The sequence below is a fragment of the Girardinichthys multiradiatus genome, chromosome 23, assembly GCF_021462225.1.
Source record: "Girardinichthys multiradiatus isolate DD_20200921_A chromosome 23, DD_fGirMul_XY1, whole genome shotgun sequence".
NCBI classification, from domain to species: domain Eukaryota; kingdom Metazoa; phylum Chordata; class Actinopteri; order Cyprinodontiformes; family Goodeidae; genus Girardinichthys; species Girardinichthys multiradiatus.
Window position 1 is genome coordinate 37734184 of NC_061815.1, and position 27377 is coordinate 37761560.

At 40.0% G+C, this 27377-nt stretch overlaps 1 protein-coding gene across 9 annotated transcripts in view; it reads right to left on the bottom strand.

Moving 5' to 3' along the window:
• pcdh19 (protocadherin 19) overlaps positions 1-27377 on the bottom strand; it is an 80387-nt gene that overhangs the window by 37016 nt on the left and 15994 nt on the right. For 8 of the 9 annotated variants that reach the window (XM_047353432.1, XM_047353435.1, XM_047353434.1 and 5 more), the window contains exon 3: positions 3442-3500. In XM_047353432.1, the coding sequence (XP_047209388.1) occupies positions 3442-3500 (59 nt within the window). The other variant, XM_047353436.1, reaches the window with a different exon arrangement.

Genomic DNA, 27377 nt, shown 5'->3' on the forward strand with positions numbered 1-27377 from the left:
AACTCTCCTGAAATAATTAATGATCACTCCCTTGAAGGCTAGAAATAAATACTTTGAACCATTTATTCATAGTTCTTAAAGGAGAAATACAAATCTGGTAAAATCTGTATGAACAGTTCAAAGCATTACAGAAACTGGAGGTTAGTAATTGCCCACAAATCTCTGATGGCTGCATTCCTAAACATGATGCATTTCCATGGATTTAAACCTGAATAATAGTAATTTATTGTGTGTATGAGTTGCCTTTAAGCACTACACCTTCAAAAAGAAAAGTCTGTTTCTGGCTTATGTTTGCAGTAACCACAAGATAAGAAGGAAGTGCAAATCTTTTGAGAGCTTTTATGGATTAAGTACACATTGTTGAACCTCACAAAGCAACTATGCAGTGATTTAGACAGGGACATTTTGGATGGATGCACTGACTTCAAGGACATCACAACGAACAAACAGGAGGCACTCACTCACTACAATCAAACAAATAGTGCAGTAATCAGGAATTCCTGGAAGGGAGATGGATGAAGAAAGGCGCTGGAAGCACACAAACAGAGCATCTGTCTTGTTTGGGGCTCACAGTCAATAAAGATGGTGGGGTGTAGGGGCACAATCAACAGCTGCACAGTAACAGCGTGATTTTCCCTCATTTGATTTTCTTCCCACTGGAACAACTCCTACTTTACAAACAACACTAAACTGGAAAAGACGAGTTTCTTGCAGGAGAAAGAAAATAAGACTGGTTTGTGGAAAAAGCAGAGTAAACAAAAAGGTGCGGTAAAGTAAAAGTTGGAACAGGATGAAGTGAAGGACAGTACAAGGTGGCTGAATTCCTTGGCCTAAGCTGCACATTTTCCAAGCTGGGAAAGAGGACCGCAGCGGAGGTAATACCAGCTTTCTGATGTTATCACTGTAATTGCACCTGTCCCAGACCATAGGCTCCCTGGCTCCTGAGGGGATTTCTTTGTAGTATCCTGCCGAGGCCCACACTTGAATGCTCTTTGTTTATATTAATGCAAGAAATCTTTTTTAGAAGGGGGGTAAAGGGAGGGGGGATTACCTTAATGGGTTTTCAAAAGCGCTGCATAGTTTCAAACAAAAGAAAGGCTTGATTGTTTTACTGCAGGTAAAACCATGAGCTGTAGCAGGAATAGTTATAAATCCTCCTGTGGCTGGAGGGATTTTCAATATGACCCCCATAAACACTGAATTCCTGCAACCCTATCAAGCATCCTGCATCAAGTGGGCTGAACAACAACGTGCAAAGAAAAACATTTATTATTTGATTCTTCACACAAGGAGACCTTAAGTGTATACTATTCATGACATTGTTGGCTTGAACAGCTGGGGAGAAACCTTTTAAAAAGTGTTGAGGTGCTGCTTTACTCCGGCTTTTCTAAAAAAAAAGTCTCAGCTTTTTCAACAATATAAATATCAGTGTAACGTTTACACTCATGTCCATAGTGAGAAAGCAGTAAACAGGTTCCCTACACAGTCTGGAAAAGCATGGCATTAGATTGTTGTATTTTTTAGGATTGGATAAGAACAGAAAAATAAAAAAAGAATATGAAAAAAAAATCTCGGCTTTATTTCCTGTGCAATCTTATTTCTTTCATTTTTTGGGTTATCCATCCTTGCCTCCCTTCTCTCCTCCCTTTCTTGCATTACCTTCCTCCCTTGCTTCATTGTGTCACTTTTTCATCTCTTCTGTCTTTCCTTCCTTCCTTCCTTCTGTTTTGTATCCCTTCCTCCCTTGTTTGTGCCCTTCCTTCCTACTTTCCTATTTCCTTCTATCTTTTATTTCATGTGCCCTTTTACCTTTTCTTTTCTTTTCTTTCTGTCCGCCCTTTGAGGCTCGGCTCTCCCTCAAATCAACAGCCATCTGGGAGAGACCTGAGGGCAGCGCAGCATGTGGCTTTAACACTAATCATTAATAATTACAACATAAAAAGTAAAGTACTTAAATTATCAAACAGGAGAACAAGCCTTACTTTGATTTTTTGTCTACACACGATTAGTGGGAGCTCCAAAGAGAGCATGTTCAGAGCCGTATTATCTCCAAAGCGCATCAACATAGAGAGGGCTAACTTTATTCTGTATTTCCCCAGTAAAGATCCTCAGCAGAAGACTTTTTGTAACTTTATACGCTGAATCAGATAGTCCTTTATAAATAAAATATAAAGCTATGTGTGTTTAGGTGAAGAACATTACAGTAGGTTTTTAAAATACAATGAGCCTGTCCAGAAACTGCACAGGGGGTAAAATATTGGTCGCTGTATGAGTTAGAGCAAAAAAACTAAATTATTGTTGCCATGCAATACTGAAATGTAGTGTGAAAAATAAGTTCATATCTAAAGGATACACATAACATAAAATAATTTTATTAATCCCTATAAATTTGGGTTATTTTTCATTTTTCAATATTGAAATTTTACACATAAACAGATCCTTATTTTAAACTTACAAGAATGTATTAACTTTGTAAAACATGGAACTCATGGATTTCTGAAAAACAAACAAACTCAATTGTTTGGGGAAAAATGTATTTCAATATTTTGGAAATAAATGAAATGAGTATAGCCCTCTGATTAGGCAACTCATCAACTGGGCAGGTTTCCTACACATTTTCCATGTAAAAATCATTTCTCCACACTCAACATCCAGATCTTTTCAATCCCCTCTTTTCTTTTCCAAACTTAACCAGACATGGAAAACACTGAAATCAAGTTCCCTACTTTTGCAGGCTGCGAAGGAACCCTGACACGACATGGTCATACAAGGTTGTTGTGTTTTTTAACTGTTTCTCTGTATCTTTAAGTCTTACCACGGATATTTTCATGTTACAGTTTATTCTTGCAGTTTATTTATTTTTATTTAACGTTGTGGTAAAAAGATCCAACTTAAAAAGTAGGCATAAAAAGTAATTAAGTTGATCAACTTTGAGTTAAGATTTCTTACAGAGTGGTCATTGCTCTTTATTGTCACAAATTAATTATTAATTATTTATTTTGCTTGTAATCTGGAAACAAATGTCATAAAAGGAATTTACTCCTAGCTAGTTGTTCTGGACCTTTGACTTTAAGCAGAAAGCAGATTTTGAACATGAAGTTAGAAAACCCTTGCAGTAAGTCATTAGTTGATTTAAATAGCCAACATGTGCTGCTGATATGTGGAATAGGTTTATTCTTAGATATGAAAGGTATCTTTCTTAAACAAAATTATCTGAACATACTTTATAAAGATTTGTTTCTACAGTGCTCTACTAAATGCTTTACAAAGTAATATTATTTATCCAAAAATCTTATCCTCCCCTTTTCAATTACACAGAGTAAAAACATGCAGGTACACATGCAAGCTGCACCAACCATGGCTGGTGCTCTCATTAAGATAAAACAATTACAGATAACAATGGTAATGAGGTGCTGGTAACAATTCCTAATCAAGACATACCTTTTAATGAGGTGGGCTCTGCTGTTCACATAACTGGAATCAATGGAATAATTCTCCGTCTGCAAGAGAGTGATGAAGAGGGAGGGGGTCACGGTGGAGGGATGATGGGGGCAACAGAGAGAGGCACTTTTAATAATGGAAGCAACCAAAATAATGTTAGCAGTAATTGGCTTTCAGTAGAAATGTTATTTTACACAAAGGCCCTGGTGAGCAGCCTCGGCTTTCAAAGGGCTGATTCCTATTCTCTTTCAAAGCACACACACAGAGAGGCTGACTGAGAGCTGAGAGGAGCGGAGGAGAGTGCTGCAGCGAGCGCAGCCTCACTTCTCCTCTTTGCCCTCCCCGTTCTCGATCCCATGCTCCCTTCCCACACTGCCGGTCAGCCCGCTGTCTTTAAAATGGAGTCATTAGGGAGGACAGACTATCATGCAGATAGAAGAAGAAAAAGAAAGGTTCCCCCTTTTTTCCTCTCTTTCTCTCTCTCTGAACGCCTTGCTTTTCCCATGTTTGAAAAGATAATAATGTTGAAATATTAAATAAATAAATAAATAACCAAGTAGTAGTAGATGAAATTAAGAGTCTACCAGGGGAATCTCAACTCCGCAATTGCAGATGAAAAGGCTTTCAGAATATGCATGCAATTGATTTCTGACCCACATTAAAGAACACAGTTCAAAGGGATCCATTTGGTCATTTTTTTCAACATTTATTTAGTTAGCAGAATCTATGACAAGAGGAGTGAAAATACTTTGTGCTGGTAGCCCCTCCACATCTGTCAAACATCTACTGACACTAGGTGAGACGTCAAAGAGCAGTGGCATATCAAAGATCTTTCCAAGGACTTTCCCCGTTCTGCATCTGGCCAAGATATGACTCTTCAGACAAAGTTGGACACGATGCAGGTGTTTCTGCAGAAAGAAAACAGTCTTCACTTAAAATTCCACAGTGGAGATACTGTATCCTGATTAAGCCTCTGAGTCAATGGCTGATTTCCGAGGAACGTGTAGCGTACCAGCATCAAAGCCTTGCTGAAGGAAAAAGAACCTCCTTTCTAATGTTAAGAGAGGTTAATGCTGCCGCTGGAGCACAGTTGCTGATTATCAAGTGGACCAACTATTTGACGCAGGCCTGCTGTTGAGGCAGCAGCGGGCCTGTGCAGCTGTCATATGCAGTGACAAAACACATTTGGACTGAAATGGAGTAGGACTGTGCAAACACTAGTCTTGTTAGATGGTAACTGATTTCAACAATTTGAGACTTTGCATCGCTACTGGGTTCCAGCCCAGATTAATGTCATTTAAGGAAAAAATAAATACTTAAGCAGATAGATAAACATTTCGTGAGGTAAAATTTCGACCAATTCATACTAAATCCAAGTCTTTAAGTTACTCTTAAGTCTTAAGAGTAACTAGATAATGCTAGCGCTAAATCTTTTTTAAATTCTGCCTGTATATTAGCATTAGCAGTGACATGTGGTGACTAGCTTAACTTACATCAACAGAAACTTTAGATATAAATATAAATCAGCAGTGCAAAGCAGTGTATTTTTTTATTATCAAAAACGCTGACAAGATATGGAAACCGTCGCACTGTTACAGACAAGGATTACTGAATCCCCATTTTTGTCGTTTGCTTAGGTGCAAGCTAGGATTAGCACGGAAGCTAACTGCTACAGAAAGTTGGAAACGTATCATTTTAAAGCATCCAGGACCCAATGCTTCAAAAATCAGTCAAAGGCTCATATATTCATATAATCTTTGATTCATACCATCCATTAGATGACTATAGAAAACCATGTTAGCCACTATCTTAAAGGTTGTTTTGGAAGTACGTTACAAGTTGCTAGTGTTTTACAAACTAAGTAAGCCTGTGCCACACTATGTCTAATTACAATTTGACACATAGAAAGTTGCACTCCTTTTGCCTTGAGAACTGCCCAGACGGACTAAATTCAACAACATACCTCTGAGATTTTGGTCCATATCAACAAGATAGTATCACAGAATTTATGCAGATTTGTCAGCACCACTTTCTGGATGCAAATCTCCTAATCCAACACATCCTACAGGTGATTTATTAGATTGAGATCTGGTGACAGTGGAAACCATTTGGGAACTGTGAAGTCATCGTCATGTTCAAGAAATTAGTTTGAGATGATTTGAGCTCTGTGGCATGGTGCATTATCGTGCTGGAAGTATCCATCAGAAGATGCTTAACTGTGGCCATAAAGGGATGGAGATGGTTAGAACAACACTCAGGGAGGCTGTTTTTTTTAAAACTTTGCTCAGTTGGTACTAGTGGGGCCAAGGTATGACAGGAAACTATTCTGCACACTATTACACCACCACCTTCAGCTGCCTGAACTATAAAAGTTGGGATGTATCCATGCTTTCATGTTGCTCACGGCAAATTCTGTCCCCGCCATCTAAATGTTGCAAACTAATTGGACCGAGCAAAGTTTTTTCAATCTGTTATCATGCAATTTTTGTGAGCCTGAGCAGAATTTAACTGACATGGGTGGTACCTTGTGTAATCGTCTGCTACTTCAGCCCTTGATATAAACCAGCCTATTCTCCTCTAAGAAAAGCATTTTGTCCACACAGTTGTCGCTTTGTGGACTTTTTCTCTTTTTCAAACAATTCTCTGTAAACCCAAGAGATGATTTTGTGTAGAAATCCCTTTAGATCAGTAGTTTCTGAAATGCTTAGACCACCCCTTAAGGCATCAACAACCATGCCACATTTAAAGCAAGTTAAATCTCCTTTCTTTCCCATTCAGATGCTTGGGTGGATCATCAGCAATTCGCCTTCACCACATCTAAGCCTAAATGTGAGTTGCTGTCATGTGATTGGCTGATTCAGTAGGTGCCTTGTTTGAAAATTGTGCTTTAGAGGTGAATCAGTCTTTCAATGTCCTCCATACTGCTATAAATCATAAGATAAACTGACAGATGGACTCAGGTTGTTTATTTTATCATAATGGATCATATTGAAGGTTCCTTCTCCTTTCTACCATTTACCCCTAATTAAATTCTAAGTTATTACAATAGAGGATAATTCATGAAAAGGAATGTAATTAACATTTTAGTAGTATCAAATAATCTAGGGCACACAGTGTTTGTTCATTTGTATTACCCCTGACTCCTGTTCCCATTCGGCTTGACTCCATTAAATATCAAAGTTAACACTGGTGGCAGCATAATGCAAGTCAAATTCTTCTTTAATTAATTAATAAACAAAAGCAAGATTTTCAAGTGCACCTGCATGGGTTGGTTTATTAAACATATATCCCATGGCAGAACCATGAATGGCAACACATTTATGTGTGGGTATCACAGCATATATGGGATGAAGTTTGTATAATACAGAAATTATGCACTGCACAGTGTATGCATAATGTTTTGTGTTGCACTTGTGCTCCACTTTGATCCTAGCACACAAAAATTAAACTGCCTCATCTGCCACAGTGGCTGCACATCCACCGAGAGACTAATGGAAATGCAAGGCATGAGTAACAAGAGGAAAACTTCATTTAAAAGACCAGATAGAAAATTTCTTGTTATTGTCACTCAGCCGACAGCCTGTAATTGGTTTTGTTGGCATGTTTAGGGTGAGAATGGCCCGCAGAGGACAGCAGCATGCATCGACCACTCAAGCCACCCCCACGACCCTCCACCCCACTCTCAAAACTTGTCCTTGTCCTGAAATGGGACTATGCTTTCTATAATACTTTCTCTTTCACAGTGTTCTTAAAGTGAAAGGTCTCCTTTATGGGAGCTCATGAACGGTTTCAACATGTTATTCACATCCAAATCCTATACTGTTCCTGATTTCAATTAGAAGAGATCTCAGTGCATTCCTAGACATGTACTTAATTAGAAAGGTTCAGGAAAAAGGAAGGAAAGAATGAACCAAGGAAAAAGATAAAAAGTAAAGCTATGAGAGAAGGATGGATAAAAATGAAAAAGGAAAACAAATAAAGAACAGAAAGAAAGGAAGAAGGAAACAGGACAGCAAGGATGGAAGGTAGTGAAGAAAAAAGGCCAAACAGAAGAAAACATGGATGGGGGAAGGACAGGAAAACAAACTGCAAAGGAAAAGGTGAAAGGAAACATGAAAGGATGGAAAGAAGGGCAGAAGGAAGGGCTAACAAAAAGGATGTAAAGAAAGTAGGAAGCATGAATGAAAGGCAAATTGAAAGGAGAAAGGACGAAAGAAGCAAATAAATAAACAAGGAAAGAAATGAAGGGAAGACAGAAAGAGATGAAGGAAAGAATGAACAACAAAAAGACAGAAGTGAGGTAAGAAAGAAGAAATATAAAAAGAAAGGAAGAAAGAAAGAAAAAGGTAAAAAGGGACGTTTGGATGGATACAGATGTACACAACATAATAGGTAATAAAGACTGGAATTACAATATTTTCAATATTCTATTTTCTTTCGCCATACTTATCCAGACCTGGAAAAAATTCAAAGTCAATACTAATCCAGCTGTGCCTCTGAACCCTGACAATAGGTGCTATGAGGAAGCTCTTTGCTGTTTGCTTCCCCATTACTTCCACTTCAGCTATTCTTCCAAACTGCATTTCCCCATTAATCAAAGAATGTGGCCTATTTTCTTTGTTTATTAAATTGTCAAAGGGAAATAAACAGTAAATCATCATGAGAGGGCATAACCTTGGGCATTGATGAGTCACTCAGGGGCCAGAGGGCCTATTGTGAGGAAGAATCAGATGCATTAGTCCAGTCTTCCTGTAAAGAAATGTAATGTTCTCCCTCACAGTTCTGAACAACCTCAAGCTGGAGGACATGGCAATATGTCTAGCAGGGAGGTCAAGTTTCACGCAAGAGGGCGAGGACTGCTTAACTACAGCAAGGATGCCACAAATGGCTGCTTAATCAGGTTGGACAATGTGTTGTTGTTGCTGAGCAGCCCCAGTTCAGTGGCCAGCGCCACTCTATTCCCCTAATTATTGTTCCGTTTCATCCAAACAATTGGAGGCAGGAATGTAGTCCCCTGTGTCAAACAGTGACTGATAGGTAGTGTCAGGGCGAGTGGGGGGAAGAAGTGGAAAGAGATAGGAGGGGGGGAAATGGGTGCAGCCTGCCCAAGAGGAGAGTTGGTGTAGTCCAGTAGCTTTCCACTTTTCCTCTCTCCCTCCATCAGAACCAGAGGGAGTGCTGGACTCGCTTTTCTGTGACTGAGAGGAAAAGCAATCTCCTCGCCTAGTTGCTGCCATAAGATTTGATTTGCCTTCCTCCCAGCGTGACAATTGGTTCAGCAGTCTGGATGCAAGTGTATTCATTGTATGGGGGCATGGGTGGGAGCATCCGATAGAAGAGGGAGGGCAGCGAGGGGGTGAAGACACCAGTTGTTCCACCAGTAAACACCCGACAAGTTCAGCAGATGTCACATCGATAGGAGAGAAAAAGAAGAAGAAAATGTGACACAGCTGGTTTACTCTCTGTACCATCAAAGCTGATTGAACACCAGATTTAAACCAGAAGCAAGCTATGAAACAATTTTTCTTCTCTATTTCAGAAATGGGAACAAAATACCAACAGGACTGACATTTATTTATTTATTTACAGATGTTCTAACCCTGCCACAAAACAAACAATAAATCCTTTAAGTTAAGTTAACATTTGAGATAAATTGCATTTAATAGATGGAGGGAGGAGGGTATGGAGGGATAGCAACACTGAGCATATGTATGAAAAACTGGTTCCCTCATGTCTGCCATGGGTGCAACTCTTTAATGTCATCAATTTAGCTGACAAACAACATCCAGCCATGCTGCTTGTGGAAAAAAGAAAGCTCTCACTGCCATGCAAAAATGCAAGCTCTAAACATACAGAACAGACGAGACCGAATCAATTAAGACTGTCGGATGAAATTTGTCTGCTAGATTTTGTATTTAAGCAGCACTATGTTGTGTCTCAGACTCCTCTCTGCCGAGGAAGGAAATTGTTGTTGATGTCCCAGTGCCACACTTTAAAAAAGCACATGGCAAACAGTCCCAATTACAGATTGTATACTACAAAAGTTACATTTTTTTTTTTAAAGTGAAAACAAAATTTTACCAAAGCGTATTTTTTGCTTACCCCTATGTATGAAAATAACAAGAAAAAAAATAACAAGAAAAGTATATAACAATTACTGTAACTGTAAAAATCAACCGTAAATCGGACTTCATGTCCTTAAAACAATCTGACTCATATTTTAATCAGCAAACATGGAAAAGCCTGATTGGACAACCCTTAGATATTGTTTTGCAAAAATATAATAATTGTATGCTTTTCTGTTTAACATAAAAGCAGTTAGGTTATGTTATTAATTTCTGCTTAGATTTCTTTGTCTTAATGGGGCGACCATGGCGATGGTGGTAGGGGTTCTTCCTGTAACCAACGGGTTGCCTGTTTGAACCCCTTCTCTGTCTGTCTTTGGGCAAGACACTTCACCCGCCTTGCCTGCGGATGGTGGTCAGAGGGTTTGGCGGTGCTGATTGTATGGCAGCCTCACTTCTGTCAGTGTGTGAATGGGTGGATGACTGATTGTTGTGTAAAGCGCTTTGGGGTCTCTGGGGACTTGATAAAGAGCTATACAAGGCCAAGCTGTTTACCATTTAATACCGTCAACTGAAGGGCTGCACAATATTACAAGATTATGCTATGGCAAATTTATGGTTGAATTTTGAGATGACGACACCAGCTGCTATAACTTCTTTGCCACTCCTTTCTGTCAATGCAATCATTCCAACTCTCTCTGACCTTTAAACTGCTGTCACACTGTTTTCTATTTCGCAACGTAAGCTGGCGAATATAAAAACATGTAGTTTGTGGGTCTAACAAGGAGGAAAGGAAAAAGTATGTGCTTTGTCAGAGTTGCAGATGTTATGGTGTGAAATCTTTTCAAAATGTCCAAAAAACTGGTGGCAGCCCTGCTTATATGGTCAAATATGAAGTCAGCTGATGCCATCATGTCGTTTCTATGACATCGTGTCTTCCAACATTATTCGAACAAAAGGCAAGTATCCAATAGTCTGACTGGGCTATTAGTATCATGGGAGTGATCATGATCTGTGTCAGGTGTCTCCATTCAACAGGCCAAATATATATTACTGGTATTTACAATGTGAATGTCTGACTTCTGGAATGTAATAGCCAACTATCATTGCATTTCAAACAGTCCTTTGCTACATTAATATGGAATAGATTGATATTGTGATGAGGATATATTTGCAGTGCTTATACTGTTTTTAATCAAAGTTTAATCAAGTTTCTGATACTGTTAGAATCTTCTACCAACCCATGCCTACTGCAAGAAAGTAGCATTTTATACAAGTATCTTTTCATGTAATTCTGCAGTGCAGATGGAGGGTATATTGTAAGTGGTTGGACTTACAGGTAACGTTTTTATACTATAAACTGTGCCAGGGAAAAAAAGCTTTGCTTTGAGCCTCCTGCACATTGGCTTTCTCGCACACACATGGTTTCTGTTTCCTATTTGCCACAAAAGCACTGCTCCAACAATCCCTGACTCACAAGTCTGTGCTGGCGCCTGACGTCCCCGCCTCTGGGTCTGCACCCAGCCGTGGCTCTAAGCAGCTCCAATTCAGTTGGCGTGACACCCACGGACAAGACGCAGATGATGAATGCACCTGTTCAGAGTGGACTAGTGTTTTGTTCACCTTCTGAGAGAGGAGAAATGCTCTTGGGCTATCGCAGACCTTTTGCACTCTCACCTTCAGTGACCAATATCAACACCTTCAACTTGATTATAAGATTTCCCATAGACCTCTGCCATCTGCTAGATTATAGATTTCCCTCTTCCTTTAGAGAGGGCAGGGCCCCAGAGGGAGGATCAGTGGTAAAAAGAGTGAAAGAGTGCCTGAGGCATAGCTATGGCTGCGGATGGGATTACATTTTCTATTTCTCCCTTCTAAAAGAAGCCCAGCATGATGAATACAGAGTTGTTACCATTTAATATCAACTGGCTCCCCTGCAAACTCAAATTATACACAATCAATTGTGACAGAAGGGTACACGTGTGACGAATAACCTGCCACATTCTCTGCATCATTTCACTTCATCACCCATAAGTTCACCCCAAACCCAGTAGCTCATTGGGAAATCAATCACGCAATGGAAGTGAGTGATTCTGTCGAGAGGTTTTGAAAAGATTTCCTCACTTCATCGTTGCTTTTACTGCGCTCTTTGTGAGCTAATGAAAAAAAAAACACAACTAAAAGCTGTCATGAGGTCAAACGTATCCCTGACTGCCAGTGTTCAGCATTGTGTGAGCACATTAAATAACGTTTTCTGCAAAACAATGGAGCCTGAAACACAACAGTGTTTCCTTCTTGTGTTTCCTCCTCATTCTTCACCACTTCACCCATGAAAACAGAGGAAATAGTTTCCCATTCAGACCAAAAACAATCAGCTGCTGTTTCATGATGCTGTTGTTTTGCACCACCTGTGCATCAACCACCCACGTTCAAATAAGCATATCACTCGACTGCCTTTCACCGCGGAGCACAAAAAGTGCAGACCAGTCTCCACGTCGCTCAGGACCACAGGCTCCACAGAAGTCCAGTTAGTAGGAGATGTGATTAATTATACATACATTGATAGAAACTGCATTCATTATTCATGAGTTTCTCAACGTCAAAGCTATTTCCCTCCCTCTCAGAATGATGAAAAGATTTTAAATAATAGCACCCGTTTGCAGACGTCTGCATTTCAGCGGAGACGGCTGACGCTGAAGAAGCTTAAAGTTGGAGCTGCTGTCTCAGAGGGGAATCACTGCCTGGGCCCAATGTGTTTCAAATTGTTGGTGGCGTCCAGGTGCGAATTATACATTCCCAGCCAGGGTGAATTGACTTTGTTTTGCCAAAACTTGAACACCTGTGTGTCTCAGTGAAACTCTTTATCTTCCAGATAACGTTTGTTTCACATCAAGTTTAAGTGACAGTGGTGGGAACTTAAAAACCGCAGGTTCAGAGTTGGTTCGGTCCAATTTAGGGGGTCTAAAATCCTACAAGATTTTTTTACATTTATTTATCATAAAGCTCAAGTTTAAATGCATGAAAACAGGTAACATGAGGTCTATAGATGTTTTATACCCCCAATTTTGTATTTTTTACTTTTTTTATTGGGGTCCAAGCTTTCATTAGGAGGATAAAAGCCCCACTTCCTCCCTGTAATTCCTATCATACTGGTGTTTTGTTTTGTCTTTTTGTGTCGACACAAGACTGGTGCTTTTAAGCCCTTTAAATGGAGTTACAGTGTCCATTAGAGTGAATAGGGGTGTACTGCTTCAATCAAGGAGGATACAGTTTCACTTAACACCTGTTCAGTGCTCAGGTCTGCATGTGCTCTCAGACTCATCCTTTTTACAAGTCAGAAAGAAACCTTCTGCACCACCATGTCATTATAGTTCATGGTTTAACAGAGAGAAAAGCAGGTGGTGAGGAAAATGACTATCTGTGCTGTTTCCTTAAAGAAATCGGCTTATTTTTCTGAAAGCCTGGGGAGCCCAATCAAACTCAAATAGTGGGGAACTTCCCCTCCAGGCAAGTCTTGAGGGATTTTCTTTAATTTGGATGTCAGACTGAAAAGTTTGCGCACTCCTCTCATCCCAAAATCCGTTAATGTGCGTATATGGCGCCACATGAGAGCTACGTGGTGATTTTTCTGAACAGACTTCAGAAACACTGAGGAGACTGTCTAATCCAGGTAGATTTTGTGGTTTCCGCTCCCCCCTGGTAATAGGCATTACAAACACATTCTTAGCAGTAATTTTTTTTTTCTGAGGGAATCACTAGATAGCTATTTCTTCTTTTGAGTTGTGGCCTACATCAGCCACAGTGTTGAAGGGGATGTTAAATTAGAGCAGAAGATATTCCCAACGGTTTCTCCTGCCTCCCCTGGGCTGGGCCTTAAAAATAAACACTCAGAAACACTACAGATTATGTAAACACATTTCTCTTAAATGCTTACATGAGAGCAGTGACTGAATAAACAACATTGCTTTCACTCACTTTGGAAATCATTAAGCAAAGAATACATTTTTAATAAACTCAGCAAGAACAAAAGAAATGTGTGCCTCCATGAGCTGCGTGAATCGACTTGTCTTCTGCAGCGTGGAGGATGGAGTGCAGGAATTTCTCTTGGCAGCTTAAAGGTGGCTGCCACTCACATCGGCGCAGCTGTAGTCTCCCTGTCTCCCCTGCCCTCCCTCCCTGTCTTTTCTTTCTCTTGCTCAATGTGACAAGGCATCTTTCCAGACATTTCAGTTTGATGGAGATTTGCAGCAGCTCATTACAGACTGGGAGGCTGTGTGAGCGGATGCAGTCACTCGGAGATGGATTGAGTGGGTCTGTTTATTGACATGCCTTAATCTGACACTGGGTAAAGGGAATGAGTCACCACCTCCAGACACACCACCACATCACAGCCACTCCAGCAAACAGGGAGGCAGCACCTAGGATACGAGTGGAACTTCATCAGCGTTCATTAATCTAGCAACCCCAGGCCACTCGCTCAAACAAACCATGTTTACACTGCGTGTTGGCTGGATGGGGGGTGATGGAGCTTTTCAAAGGGCATGTGTGCAGGTGCTCGGACTGCCTACACACATAAATGCACAAACTGTGACCACACACATGCACACAAACATAGACACTTCTAATCAGGCTTATAAAAAAGGATTCATTCTCTTCTGGTTACCCCTAACCATAAATGTATTTGCAAACCAGCTGCTAAAATGTGAAAGAAAGTCCTAGTTTTGTCACATAACAACCAAAAGCTACAATGTATTTTACTGTGTGATAGGCCAACACCAAAAAGCACGTATTATGGACATAAAATGTTTTCCACATTTGGTTAAGTGTCCATTGTCACTGATATCCATAAATAAAACCTAATGCAAACAACTGGCTAATTACAAAACGGTAGTGTGTAATTTTGTCTCAGTATAAAAATATTTCTTCCATAGAGGCCTCACAGGTTAGTTAGAGAAAATCAATGGACAAGCAGAGAAGCAGCCAAGAGGCCCATGGTAACTGGGGGAGCTCCAGAGATCCACAGCCCAGGTGGGACACAAATAAAATAAAAAAGTGGCAAGATTGTTGAAAAAAAGCCATAAGTCCCATTTGTGATTTCCTACAAGACATGTAGGAATCACTTTAGACATGTGGAAGAAGATAGGATAAGATCAAAATTAATCTTTTGAGCCTACATGCAAAAAACTATATATATAGAATTACTGTTATTCAACTCTGTACCCTATCACCCTAACACCCTGAATATCAGCACGTTGAAACATGGTGGTGGCAGCATCATGCTGTAGTGATGCTTTTCTAGATCAGGGAAAGGTAAGCTGGTGGTAATTGATGGGAAGTTGGATGGGGCTAAATAAAGGACGATCTGGAAGGAATCCTGTTAGAGGCTGCAAAAAGACTTCACCTTCCAGCAGAGCAGTGGCCCTACACAAACAGCCAGACCTACATTAATGATGTCCAATGCAGGTCTTCAAGGGTCATGTCCTGGATGTTTTAGATGTTTTCCTGCTTCACCAAACCTGGCCAAGCCTCTGCAGAACTTAATAACATGCTGAGGAGGCAATTCCACTATTTGAATAAGCTGTGCTAGAAAAGGGAAACACCTAAATATTTAATGCATATCCATGTGTTCTAATGACCCAGTCAAAGTCCAGACCTAAATCCAATTGAGAATCTGTGTCAGAACATGGAAACTATTGTTTCCAGATGTTCCTCATCCAATCTGACTGAGCTTTAGCTGTTTTGCAAAGAATGATGGGAAAACATTGCACACTCTAGATGTGCAAAGCTGGTAGAGACAAACCCCATATTAGTCTATCAAATGAAAATTTTACATCTAAGGAGTAATTTTCCTCCACAAAGCTTCTTTCTTCACTTCTTGTCAGAATACCTTCCATGTCTTTTTGATCCCATTTGTTGGTGCTTCATGTTCGAACACATCTGGTTTTGATATTAAGGATGGTCCTTTTAAGGCAGCTGTCAGTGCTGGGATTGACAGGAGAGTATTAGCTGTGTGCAGATCTCTGCTGCATTTGTAAATCCAGCTTATTAGCAGGACTGCGACAGACTGTGTTAAGGGCAACAAAACGACAGCTGATGCTTTTTGATTCAGCAGTATCTTGTGTCTTAAACATCTTTTACATAGATAACTGTAAAAAAAAAACATCAAAACAAATGGGAGAAAAAAACACTATGACATGCATAACCCTACATAAACAAAAATATACAGTTTTGGAAGAAATGCATTCGCACACACCCAAACGAGATGAAATGGAACAAGTTGTGTGATTCAGAACGGCAGACATTTACAGTAAAACACTCATTCACATTCACAAACACACACATAGTGTCGCAGCGGGGCCACGAGTCTGAGGGGTGGCCGGCTGCTGCCTCCATCAGGGACTGGGAGTTTGGCAGCTTGAGAACTCAGCCAGCAGATAGGGGTCCAGATGCACTCGTTCGTGAGGGAGGGTGGGGGGTATTCGGCAGCTAAAACACAGGGATTATCTGCACAGACTTCATTTAATTTAATTTGTATCAGGGTTGTCTTTGGGGGCAAACACCGTTTTTCACTGTGGGGGGATACACAGGGTCACAGAACACAGCAACAGACGGCTGATCTCCGCCTCGCACCCCTGCAGTGGATCCACAGGGGAAAGCGAGGCACTGCATTCTCAAATCCTGGCCACTTTACTTCTCACTTATTCACAAACACACACGTGAGCAGATATTCTGTCTAATTACGACTATATTATAGAGTCAACTCCATCCAATTCACATGCATTTTAGATCCCACATCTGCCTATCCATGGCTTGATTTCTTGAAATGAAAACCCAGAATCCTTTTGTTCTGACACCGTAAACAACATGTAGTAATTTCTGGTGCTTATGAAAGCCCTGCTTTGCGTAATAGTCTGCTTGTGTGCTGCAAACACTCAGACTAAGCTGTTATCTACCAAGAACATATCTTAGGGGTGGATGTTTATCTGTGCAGATGCAGATTTCTGGAGTTCTCTTTGTTTCAGTGCTGTGCTACATAGTATTATTTGTCTTCTGTTTTTCATAATTTTAAGTCTGATATAGCTTGACGTCCTACAATGGAAAAATCCTTTTGGTTACCCCAATGCATCTAATGTGCTTTTGCTTGCAATCTGGTAAAGGCACTGAAAAAAATAAATGTAATCTATTTAATTATTTGACTTTCCTTTTGTTGTTCTAAAGAACATAATTTACACAGTTAAACAACAGCAGCAGCAGAAAACAACTGCAGTTAGTGAGTAAAAAGCCAAAATGCCTCCACACAAGTTATGATCTCTTTGTGGAAAATATGGTGGCGATCAGCTTTCCAACAGGTAAAATTTAACACTTTTAAGACCCTTTAAAGTCATCATCATTTAACATTTAGGAACTTCAGTCAAATAACTTTCAACTACACATTTGAATGTATTTTACTGGGATTTTTTGTGAAGACCAACACAAACTAGTGGATAACTGAAAAGTGTAATGAAAATAATATCTTGTTTGCTCTATTTAGAGATCCTGATTTAATACTTTATGAACAATCGTTCAATGTGATTACAACTGCATGCATTTTAAGGTATGTCTCTACCAACTTTGCCACATCTAGACATTGAAATTTGTACCCTTTCTTGTGTAAAATAGTTCAAGCTCAGTCGGATTGGAAGGAAAGCGTCTGTACACATCAACTGTCAAGTTCTACCACAGATTCTCAGTAGGATCTTGGTCTAAACTTTGACTGGGCCATTCCAACACATGAATATGCCTTGATTTAAAACATTCTTTTGTAGCTCTGGCTGTTTTTGGGTCAATTTCCTGCTGGACAGTGGACCTCTGCTCCAGTTTTTTGCAGCCTTTGACAGGTTTTCTTTCAGGATTGTTCCATATTTAGCTCCATCCTCCTTCACATCAACCTTGACTATCTTCACTGTCCCTTTTGAGGTAAAGAAACCCAACAACATGATGCTGCCACCACGATTTAAGGTGGGGATGGAGACCTCTGTCACACGTAGCATTTCGCATGTAGATCAGTATGATAAATTCTGGTCTCGTGTGATCAGAGCACTTTTTATATGTTTGCTCGGTCCACAATATGTCTTGTGACAAACTTTCAATAAGAGCTTTCTTTCAACAAGTCTTTCTTGCCAGTTGTCCAAAAACATCAGATTTGTGGAGCGCATGACTAATAATTTTCTTGTTAACAGTTTCCACATGAGATGTAGTTTTCTGCAACTCCTTCAGAGTCACCATGGGCCTCTTGGCTGCTTCTCTGATTACTCCCCTCTTGTCAGATTAGCTTAATGACATAGCTTTGGCAAGCCACTGTATGTTTTTAACCCTGGCATGTAAATCAGTTGCTTTTACACATCAGTTACCTTAATTAAACACCCTTTACATAGTACAACCAAGGGGGTTTGACAACAGGTTGTAGCCAACAAATGTAATCTGAATTTTTAAAGTCAGTCCACATTAAAAATCTACCCTCTCAAGAATGAGCTAAAGGACAATAAGGTTGCAAAAATGTTTAGATGTTAATCCCCAAAACAAACGACCATAATACAGTTTCGGGAGCAGATTGACTATTTATGTGACAAAAGGCTTAATGAGTGATAAATTCCTTCTGATTGCGTTGTTTGCTCCTGCTACGTAAGAACATATGAAGTCCTCAGCCACTGGTCTGACACAATGATGGTCATTTATTTAAAAAAATAATAACTGACTGTAAAAAAAATTAAATAGTTAACCAAATTTAAGACATAACTACATTAAATTTAAGACCTATGATGGGCGATCTAGACATTTTCAAGACCTAAAACTTCGATGATTAAATTTAAGACTTTTAAAAGCTTGAGCAAACCCTGACTAAAAAAAAAGTATTTTGCTTAGAAAAACTGCTAAAAAATAAAAGAATATATGTGCAAAAGCATTGCCTTGTCACTTCCAGAAAGGCCTCCGCTGCTGGAGCCTGTTCAAGACTATCAGACTCTCACCAACAGTCGTTCTCTCTCCTCTTTCTCCCCCCAACCCCTATCAAAAGATGTTACTGTGTAAAATGTCAAAGTAAGAAGAGCAAAAGAGGCAAGAGAAGTAATCTCCATCTCCTTTTTGATCACAAGTGGAATAATTGGAACCCTCTTAGGCTCATTACACGAGTTGCCCGCCAGCCAAAAGACGGCTCCAACTGCCCCTCTCCATTCATGTTGCAGCTTTGAAAAAAATATTGCTTCCTCTAGTTGCAACTCTTTAGGAGACGCAGCGACGAAAGGTTCTGCTACCTACGTTAACAGATAATCCCTCAATGCCTTTGAACATCTTTCAGTTGCTGATGTCAAGCACTGATTGTGAGCAACAGGGAGGAAACAGAAACAATCTGGCTCTGTAATAAGGCTATCATGAACGTTGCACAGCATTGCTCACCCTCACTGCTTTTTGGCAATACCATTCTTCTCAATTACATAAGGTATCGCATACGTGTATCAAGTTCATTAGGATCCCTTTTACTAATGGACTTGTCTTCGTTGCTATTAAAGTACGCTTGTAATTATTGTGACTCTAATTACAGTTACTGTATTATCCAAATTAACCTTATTCCTGGTTTAGATCACCCGGAATGACGGTAGCCAAGACATGCCTATGAAGAATGGCACCGACGTCCCTTCAGATAAATCCGGTATAATTAGCTGTGTGCCTTACAGGGCCTGTGTGATGGTAATAATTAGAGCTACTGTAGCAAAGGTCATGCAAAACAATTTAGAGAGGATGCGGGTTGCATGGGTAATGGGAGGAGAGGGTGGGGAGCTCGGATGAACAGCCCCTTCCTATTCGGAGATGCCGCTCTACCTCTGCTGCACTCACCTCATTTTTTAACCAATGCTCTCAAAAATATTAGAAAGTGAGAACACCCTCTCAGCGGCAAGCGGACTCCCAGCTAACACAGTTTAAATGGATCCGTGATTAGATTTGAGGAAAGTGCTACAGGGTTTATGTGTTAACTGGTATCAGCTAAAATCGATTCACTGCTTTTGAGGTGCGATAGATTCCCCCCCACACACAGACACATATATGTTGCATCTGTTAGTTTGATTTAAAGGCATTTATGGCCGCTTTCCCTCAATGCAATGCAATAATTCTGAAAGACAGGGAAAAAGAGAGGGAGGGGGGACAGAGAGCTGTAGATGCTCTGATCCACCCAGGTGCACGGGTTAATGAGCTAAGTCAAAAAACGTCACGTGAAGGTAAACAAGCGCACACATTGAGGTGCTTCTATTTCTATGCTTCTCCCATGTGGCTTCGTTCTCTCCTTCTCTCTTTGCAACTCCCAGTTTGCTCCTGAGCAGGGAGCTCAGGGTTCACAGCCTGGAGTCCACCAGGAGCTCAGGAGCTCGCTCTGCTCCCTCATCTCTCCACCATCACGCCCCGATGAGATAAGTAACAACCTCACACTTAAATATAGCATCTCAAACAACACATGTGTGAGCTCAGTTGGTCTGTGCTGCAACACAACAGCCCTTCTCAAACTCCCAGCACTCTCAACAACACGTCTTTAGCACAGAGTAATACAAACTGATCTGTCTGCCACATAAGATGCTTGACAGCTCGATGCTCGCCAGTTGATTTTACTCTACCTCAATAAATTTATGACGCTTTTGGATTTTTTAACATATTTTTGACTGCTACACAGGTCATCTCTTGCCATTAGCTGTTACTTTATTTTATCTTGGCAATAAAAGATCAGTCATCTGAAAAAATGCTTTTTAAAGTGACTAATTACAAGGTTTTTCTTCTCTGTTTGGCACAGAAAAGTGTAAAATGAGCATGTTTTCAGGAGAAGTAAGTGCCAGATTATTTCTGGGACCAAGCTCTGGCCATAAGAGCTGAGATGTTCCTACATATATGGCTGGGTTGAATGAAAAGCCAATAAATATGCCAACATTCCTGAAACTATTTATGTGAGGATAATAAATAAAATAAAAAAATCTTTAAAACCACCAACAGCACCCGTGTAAATATAAAAATAATACTTTTGATATTTTATTGGTTGTAGGAGCCCTAGCTTGTAAATCTTCCAATTACCATCACTCACTATAGCTCAGACAATATCTAATAATAAAGTAGAATATCATTAAAAAGGTAACTTATTTCAGTAATTAAATAAAGTTAAAGTTGTGTATTATATAAACTTGATACACACAATGTTCATTCTTCTCTATTTTAGACGATGAAAGCGTAAAGTTAATGAAAACCCGACATACATTTTCTCAAAAAAATATAATAACCATTAAGACCAATGAAAAATATTTTTACTTACAGAGATGTTGCGGACTGGCCACATTATGGTCTACACAATCATGGGAAGACTGCTGGCTTGAATTGTGGTGGATTGGTAAGCCACAAGAGTTAATAAATATGTATGTATATATGTATATATATACGTTAATGAGTTTGGAAATGAAGTACTTAACTAAATTCACCAAATAACTTTTCAATAAGATTCTAATGTACTGAGATGTAGTTGTATATCATCCATGTTTGTGCATTGCAGTTCTAATATAATATAGTTTAAAACAGGTAACACAAATAAAAATAGAAAAGCAATTCACCATTTAACGATTTTTTTTGACTAAATGTCAATATTCACACAGAAATTTTGATGTTAGGTAGAAGATGAAAATTGCACATTTGTTAAACTAATTTCTGTGACAATTCTGGCACTCGTGAGGACCCCTTGGTGGTGTAGAGACCCTGAACAAGCTGTTTCGTTTGTTTATGCCTTGGGTTTGTTCTGAATGTTATACTGTTAAATGATTTTTGTGACTATAGCTATCGATTGCCTAATTCTGGTACAAGTTAAAGAGGTTTTCTGATATCAGAGCAGCATCAAATTCCTGTTTTATTGCAAACAACCAAAAATTAAAAAAACCTTGTGTTAACAGTTCTCAAATGCAGGTGTTAAAATAATTAGGTTTTACACAAACCTAACCCACTAAGCGCTGTCGATAATCTAATCCATGTGTTTTTATTCAGTAAAATGAAGCCTGCTGATAAAATTCACAGGATGGGAGCTTAGGCATATACTACCATCCATAAGTGTTTGCGACTGTTGGGGTTTAAAAACCATAAAGTGTGATTATCATTGATGTACAGTTGTCAGATGCCTAATCTCTGTCACTCATAACAACCCTGGTCACATAGGGTGATGATGGCCTGTCCACCCCCGTCATCTGAGGACCCAGACAAGTGTTGAGGGAAGCAGCAATAAGCATGTCCTTATCCTTTTAAAGACACTCCCATAATCCAATGGTGGTGGGATGAGGGGTCGGGGTGGGTGGGGGGCTTCATCTTTAGGGGATTTAGTCTGGATTATAGCTAGTCCTCCAAATTAAACCAAAAGTCAGCTTTCTGCAGTTGCTCATGCAAGCTGGCAACTGGCTTGTTACCAGCCCTACATACAAGGCAAACGATGAAGGTCTATTATTAGAACGTCTTCACACTCAGCTGCCACAGGATTTCACAAAGGAACTGTAGCTAAACCCAGATCCATCCTCGCACACGCATATACCATCGCTCTAACCCCATTACTCTCCTGCTGACCTCTTGCGACTGGACTCGGAACATCCTCCATGTTGGGTACCTGACTCTCGTTGCCAACCAGCTTAGCCACAGACAAGCTTCTCAGCGAGGGCAAGGCTGCTCTGTCCCTGCTGATGCTGCTTCCCACAGCAAAACAAGGCCAAATCTGGGGCTTAGAGGCTAAAATAATCATTACTGGGTAGTGAACAAATACAAAGTCAGAACACTACTCCCATATCCCCCCACCCCCACCAACACCACTGGTATTTTGTCTGCTGTCCTATCTCGAATAAACAAAGAAGGAAGCCATATATTAACATTTAAACAGAATTAACAGTGTTTTGGCCCGAGACTGATAGAAAATAAAGCTAGAAAAGGATTATCTCTGTCTGGAACAAATATATAAAGGGGGAAAAAACATGCTTTCGTAATTTAAAGAACTGTTTGACATTTTGGGTGAAAAAAAGAACATTGAACCCAATTTAATTTCAAGTGTATTCAATTTAAAGCTGCTGTATAGCTTAGTACAAGGCTCAGGAAAAGCTAAATAAAAAGATAAATCACACATCTTTGTAGTAACAAAATGACAGGCATGTTATTGGTGTGACCTTCCTTATTTAATTCCCAAAGCTGTGTCCTGCTAAACTTGAGAACCTCATTTTTCTAGCAAATCTTTACATAAACATCATAAACACATGAGAATTGTGAATTTCACAGATGTTGTATTCAAATAGTCTTAGATTTTATGAAGCACAAATCTCATCTCTGCACCTAGAAGCTTGTTTATGTCTCTTTGTCTGTGGAGTTTTTTCATAAATGAAATATCATGGCTCAACGCCGTGGGAGGCAGAGTTTGGGGGGGCGACATGAGTATTCAAAATTAAATAAATGTATCAGTTGCTCCCTGAATGAGCTTTCTTTTAGTTATTTGCGTGCCCAGACAATAGGTAGTGAGCGCTGCCCCTGCATTGTGTGTAGGTGTGTGTGTGTTTGTTGTGTTAAGGGGTGGGGGGAGTCTGGTGGGAAGGAGGGTTCAGATAAGAAGGGGCTTCCCCAGGGTGCGTTCATAGAAGCACCCTCTCTTTGTGGGTGCATGAATGTATGTATGTGTATGCATTATAAATGTTGAAGCATTACAGTCTTCTTTCATGCCCCTGAAGAAGATGAAAGCATCATGAGCTCGGCTCGTTAACAACCTTTCTGCAGAGCTACGCAACGGTGGAGTCAGCCTGCGTTATTAAAGCAAAGGCATTATGAGCAATCTTCGCTGTAACACGTCCAGACATCCTGTTTCTCTTACCATCTAGCTTCCACCAGCCTGAGCTGGGTACAGCTAACCTGGAGATGAGGTGGTTTCTGGGGAATATGGTGCCCTTTGTACACAGTTAAACACACTCAAAGGCCAAGGGCTGTTCATTCGTTTATTTGGCTGCCTGTGCATTGGTATGTCAAAACACGAACGTGAGGCAAAAGTAAAGAAGTGATGTCCCTTAGACAACTAAAGACCCCAAATTGTTCTGTGATCACAAAGAGGACAGAGATATGGGTAAGGTTGTTATCAATACCCCACAGGGCAATCATCACTAATATAATTTGTAGTGTTTTCTACTTCTACACTCACTCTGGAGTATATGCAATCTATTGCCTAGCCCACATTCTTGTCTATGCAACTCGACCCCGTATTACTTAAGCAAAGAATTGGTTCCCCGCCTCTGTGGAAACTAGATATGGGTGTAAATAATACGGCTCGGCACTTTGTAAAAGCCCTAATCCCAAGAAAACAAACCTGAGTGAATCAGGCCCACCTGAATTGCTTTCAGGAAAACTAGATAATCAAAATGCAAAGCAGCCTTTGATGGAAAAATGAGCTGAGTTCCAGCAACAAATCCCCTACAACTAACATCAGCAATTTCTCCACTGAACTTTTATTTGTATTCAGTGTTTAGGTTTTTAATGTAATCACGCCGCATTCGGGGCTCCATCAATGAGCTATTCTGATTTATGTCAGGCTGAATCAGACTTAGCACTGAGAGGTTTGCAGACATGAATGAGAAAAGGAGGCACACACTGAACACATTAGGGGTCCCACCATCTCCGGAGACTGGGGGGACAATGGAGACGGAGCAGAGATAAAGGAGCGGGATAACAGGGGTGAAGGAATGGCTCACGCTGATCGGACCGAAGAAGAATGGGAGAATGGGTGAAAAGAAAGGGGAGGCCCGAGACACTGGCCACACAGGGCAGAGGGAGCGAGGGGGCTCTGAGAGGCCTACATTCGGTCATAGCCCATTAGGCAGCTTGGGTGAAAATGCTACAGCTCATTACATGCTCTGCCTCAGTTCTGTGGATGAACAATGCACAATTCCACTACCCTGCTGCTCCTCAAGCCATACGGCTGCATGCCTCTGAGGCGCCTGATACTGCAGCTACAGCGGTCGGCCTGCCAAAAGCCTCTGCGCTCATCAAACAGCCCATACATGCACTCCCTAATGCAAATCCAGGTTTATGTCAAGAAACAAAGGAACTGTATGAATTTGCTCCAATGAAAGAAGAGGAGAAACAGTAGAGACGGCTGGAGAGAACACAACAAAGGTATAATGCCGCATTTGTGAGAGCAACACAATGACGTTTGCTCCCTTTTGTCTGCTCTGCCCTCTTTAAATTCCTTAAAAAGGTAGACATGTGACAAAGAGATAATTCTTTTGTTTCCCGTTGGATTGAGTTCCCCTGGTGTTATAATTACTGCAAAGGAGGAGCAACCCAGACATACAAGGCATATACACGGTCTTATGTACAACGTAAGTACAGCCAAAGAACCAGCAATAACCAGTTACTTGCTGTATTTTAATAAAATCTAGATGCATCCGTTTTTAAATGTTTCTATCTTTAAAATCTGTCCTGTTCAGATAAAAGAGGAAAGTAAAATTTTTGTGTGAACTCCTATAAGACTCTTCTTCCACTGCCATTCTGTGTTGGAGGTGGATTGTTTTGTCAGAGGCAACTGCTACTGTTTAGGAAAAAGAAGAGTAGCAGTTCTGGTAATACATTTTCAATAATGTTGTTCCTTTTTTTTTATTCATACCACATGCATTAATATTCCCTAATGTTGCAATGATTATTTTAACAATGAGTTTTGTTTTTGCATCCAGTGAAAGTCATGAAGTTCAAATTCCTCCCATTTGTGAGCATTAATTAGTTTATTCGTAACCCTCCAGGGTTCATAGACCATGGAGGGTAATTTTGTTAGTCTTTCAACGTTTCACATTTTTACGTTTTCTAAAATAACTAACAATAAAAGAAAGAGACATTAATGGTGAAAATACTACTTATGTATGGAAAGAACTAAATTGATAAATACTATTCCTATAGCAATATGACATGCAAGGGAGCAATTGATCTACCACTTTGACAACTTTGCACAAAAAATTTAAATTTATCATAATCAATCTTTTAATTGCTAAAGCTGTTTTTTTATTCATTTGTATTTAATGTTTCAGTTTGACAGAGGATCACGATACGTGTGGTACAGAAACCCAAGCCTAAAACACAGTTGCAAATATAACGTAGCTGAAAAGTGTCCATGAATACCTGTGATCTGAATCCACCAGCAACACCAGCTCACTTTAAAACTCCCTTCCTGCTATTCTGCAATTATGCATGCAAAGGTTGACATTTAATTTGATAGAAGAAATGCTAATGAACATGCTCCTACTTCTGCTTTGTTTTAAGCAAGGCAAAAAAAATAAAAACAGGACACTTGGAAAGGTCACTCCTCCCTGGTGTCAGAGCAGAGGAAAAAGTTTCAGTTCACAGTGAGTATTGTTAAGTTAAACTGCCTCCCTCCCCCGTTTTCCCCAGCCATTCAAATGTGCGGAGCAGTGGCTCTCGGGACAAAGCCCTGGGAAATCTCCCAACAATAACGTGGCTACAAGTCGTATAATGAAGACCAGACACAGAAACACAATTATAACTCTGATATCCATGGATTCTAATTAATACCTTTTCTCCCTGCACATTTGGAGAAAATTAGTTGTGGGCAAACATAATTGTCAATACGAGTGAACTTTAATTACTTTTTACGCACTTTGTTTACTTTCTTTGATCATTTTGGTTGTTGTGTTACAGAAAAGGAAAAAAAATGTTTCTCTAACAACTCTCATGCACAGTAAGAATAAAATATATCAAGATGTCTGAGTTTTGTATAGTTTCCTGATAGTGGACATGCACTAGCTTCTAAGAGCAAAGGAAAGGACTGCTGCTAGTGGACTAAGCTCACATTGAAATTAGATTTTCTTCCAGGTCATAACTTGAAGTTTGTGTTTCTGTAAGTATAAGCTGGCCTTTTCACGACAGGCAGCAACATTTGCATGAATGAAAAACTGAACTCTGACGGATTTTGCTGCTAAATGTACAAGAGGCTGCATATGAGCACTCCAGAATACCTCAATAAATCTGTGTTGATGATGTATTTTTCCTCCTCCGTGTTGGGACTTCAACACTGAGGGATCTCCATTAAAGAGGAGCAAATGCAGTCTGTTTGTGTTAGAGAGTTTAATTTGAGAAATAAAAAAAAAAAAACAACGCTCTAAGAAACTAATTTAAATGGGTAATTACATCCACGCAGCATTGCTTGCAGGGCTTAACAAGGTACGTAATGATGTCCTCCTTCCCCAGCGATAAACATCATCACTACGTCCATTTCCTTCACTCCATTTAGCCTTTTCTCATTTGCGGGTGGACCCATCAACCTATAAGCCCAATGCCATTACACCCTTTCTTGCATTTAGATTCGCATCCAATAAAGACCCTGCAAACATAAATTGCTGGATGGCTGCAGCCATTATGTTGCTATTTTTGGCTGCGCAAAAATCCCCCTTCATTTGACGTTTAATGGGTTTACAAGAAAGCTAATTCTGCCTTTTTGATAGAGCTTTTAAAAGTAATTTAAAGTGTGTTTTCCCTCATTTTGTTGAAAAAGTTGTTTCTTAAATGAAGTAAAATGATCTCAAGAGGGAGGAGGATAAGCAAAGCTGATCTGATTTAACTTTTCAAAAAACTTGCCTCCCGATGTTTTCTGTTGCAGCAGTTTTAGACATCTGATATTTTCGTCCATGACTTCCAATATTTCTTATAGAAAAGGAGCAAGGCTGGATATGTACATTAAGTGTTTATCACGTTACAAACACAAACCTCAGTGTATTTTTTGGGGGCATTGTATGTGACAGAGGAACAGTAATTGCATTGCAGCAATCAGACTGTTCTTTATAATATTATACCAGATTTTTG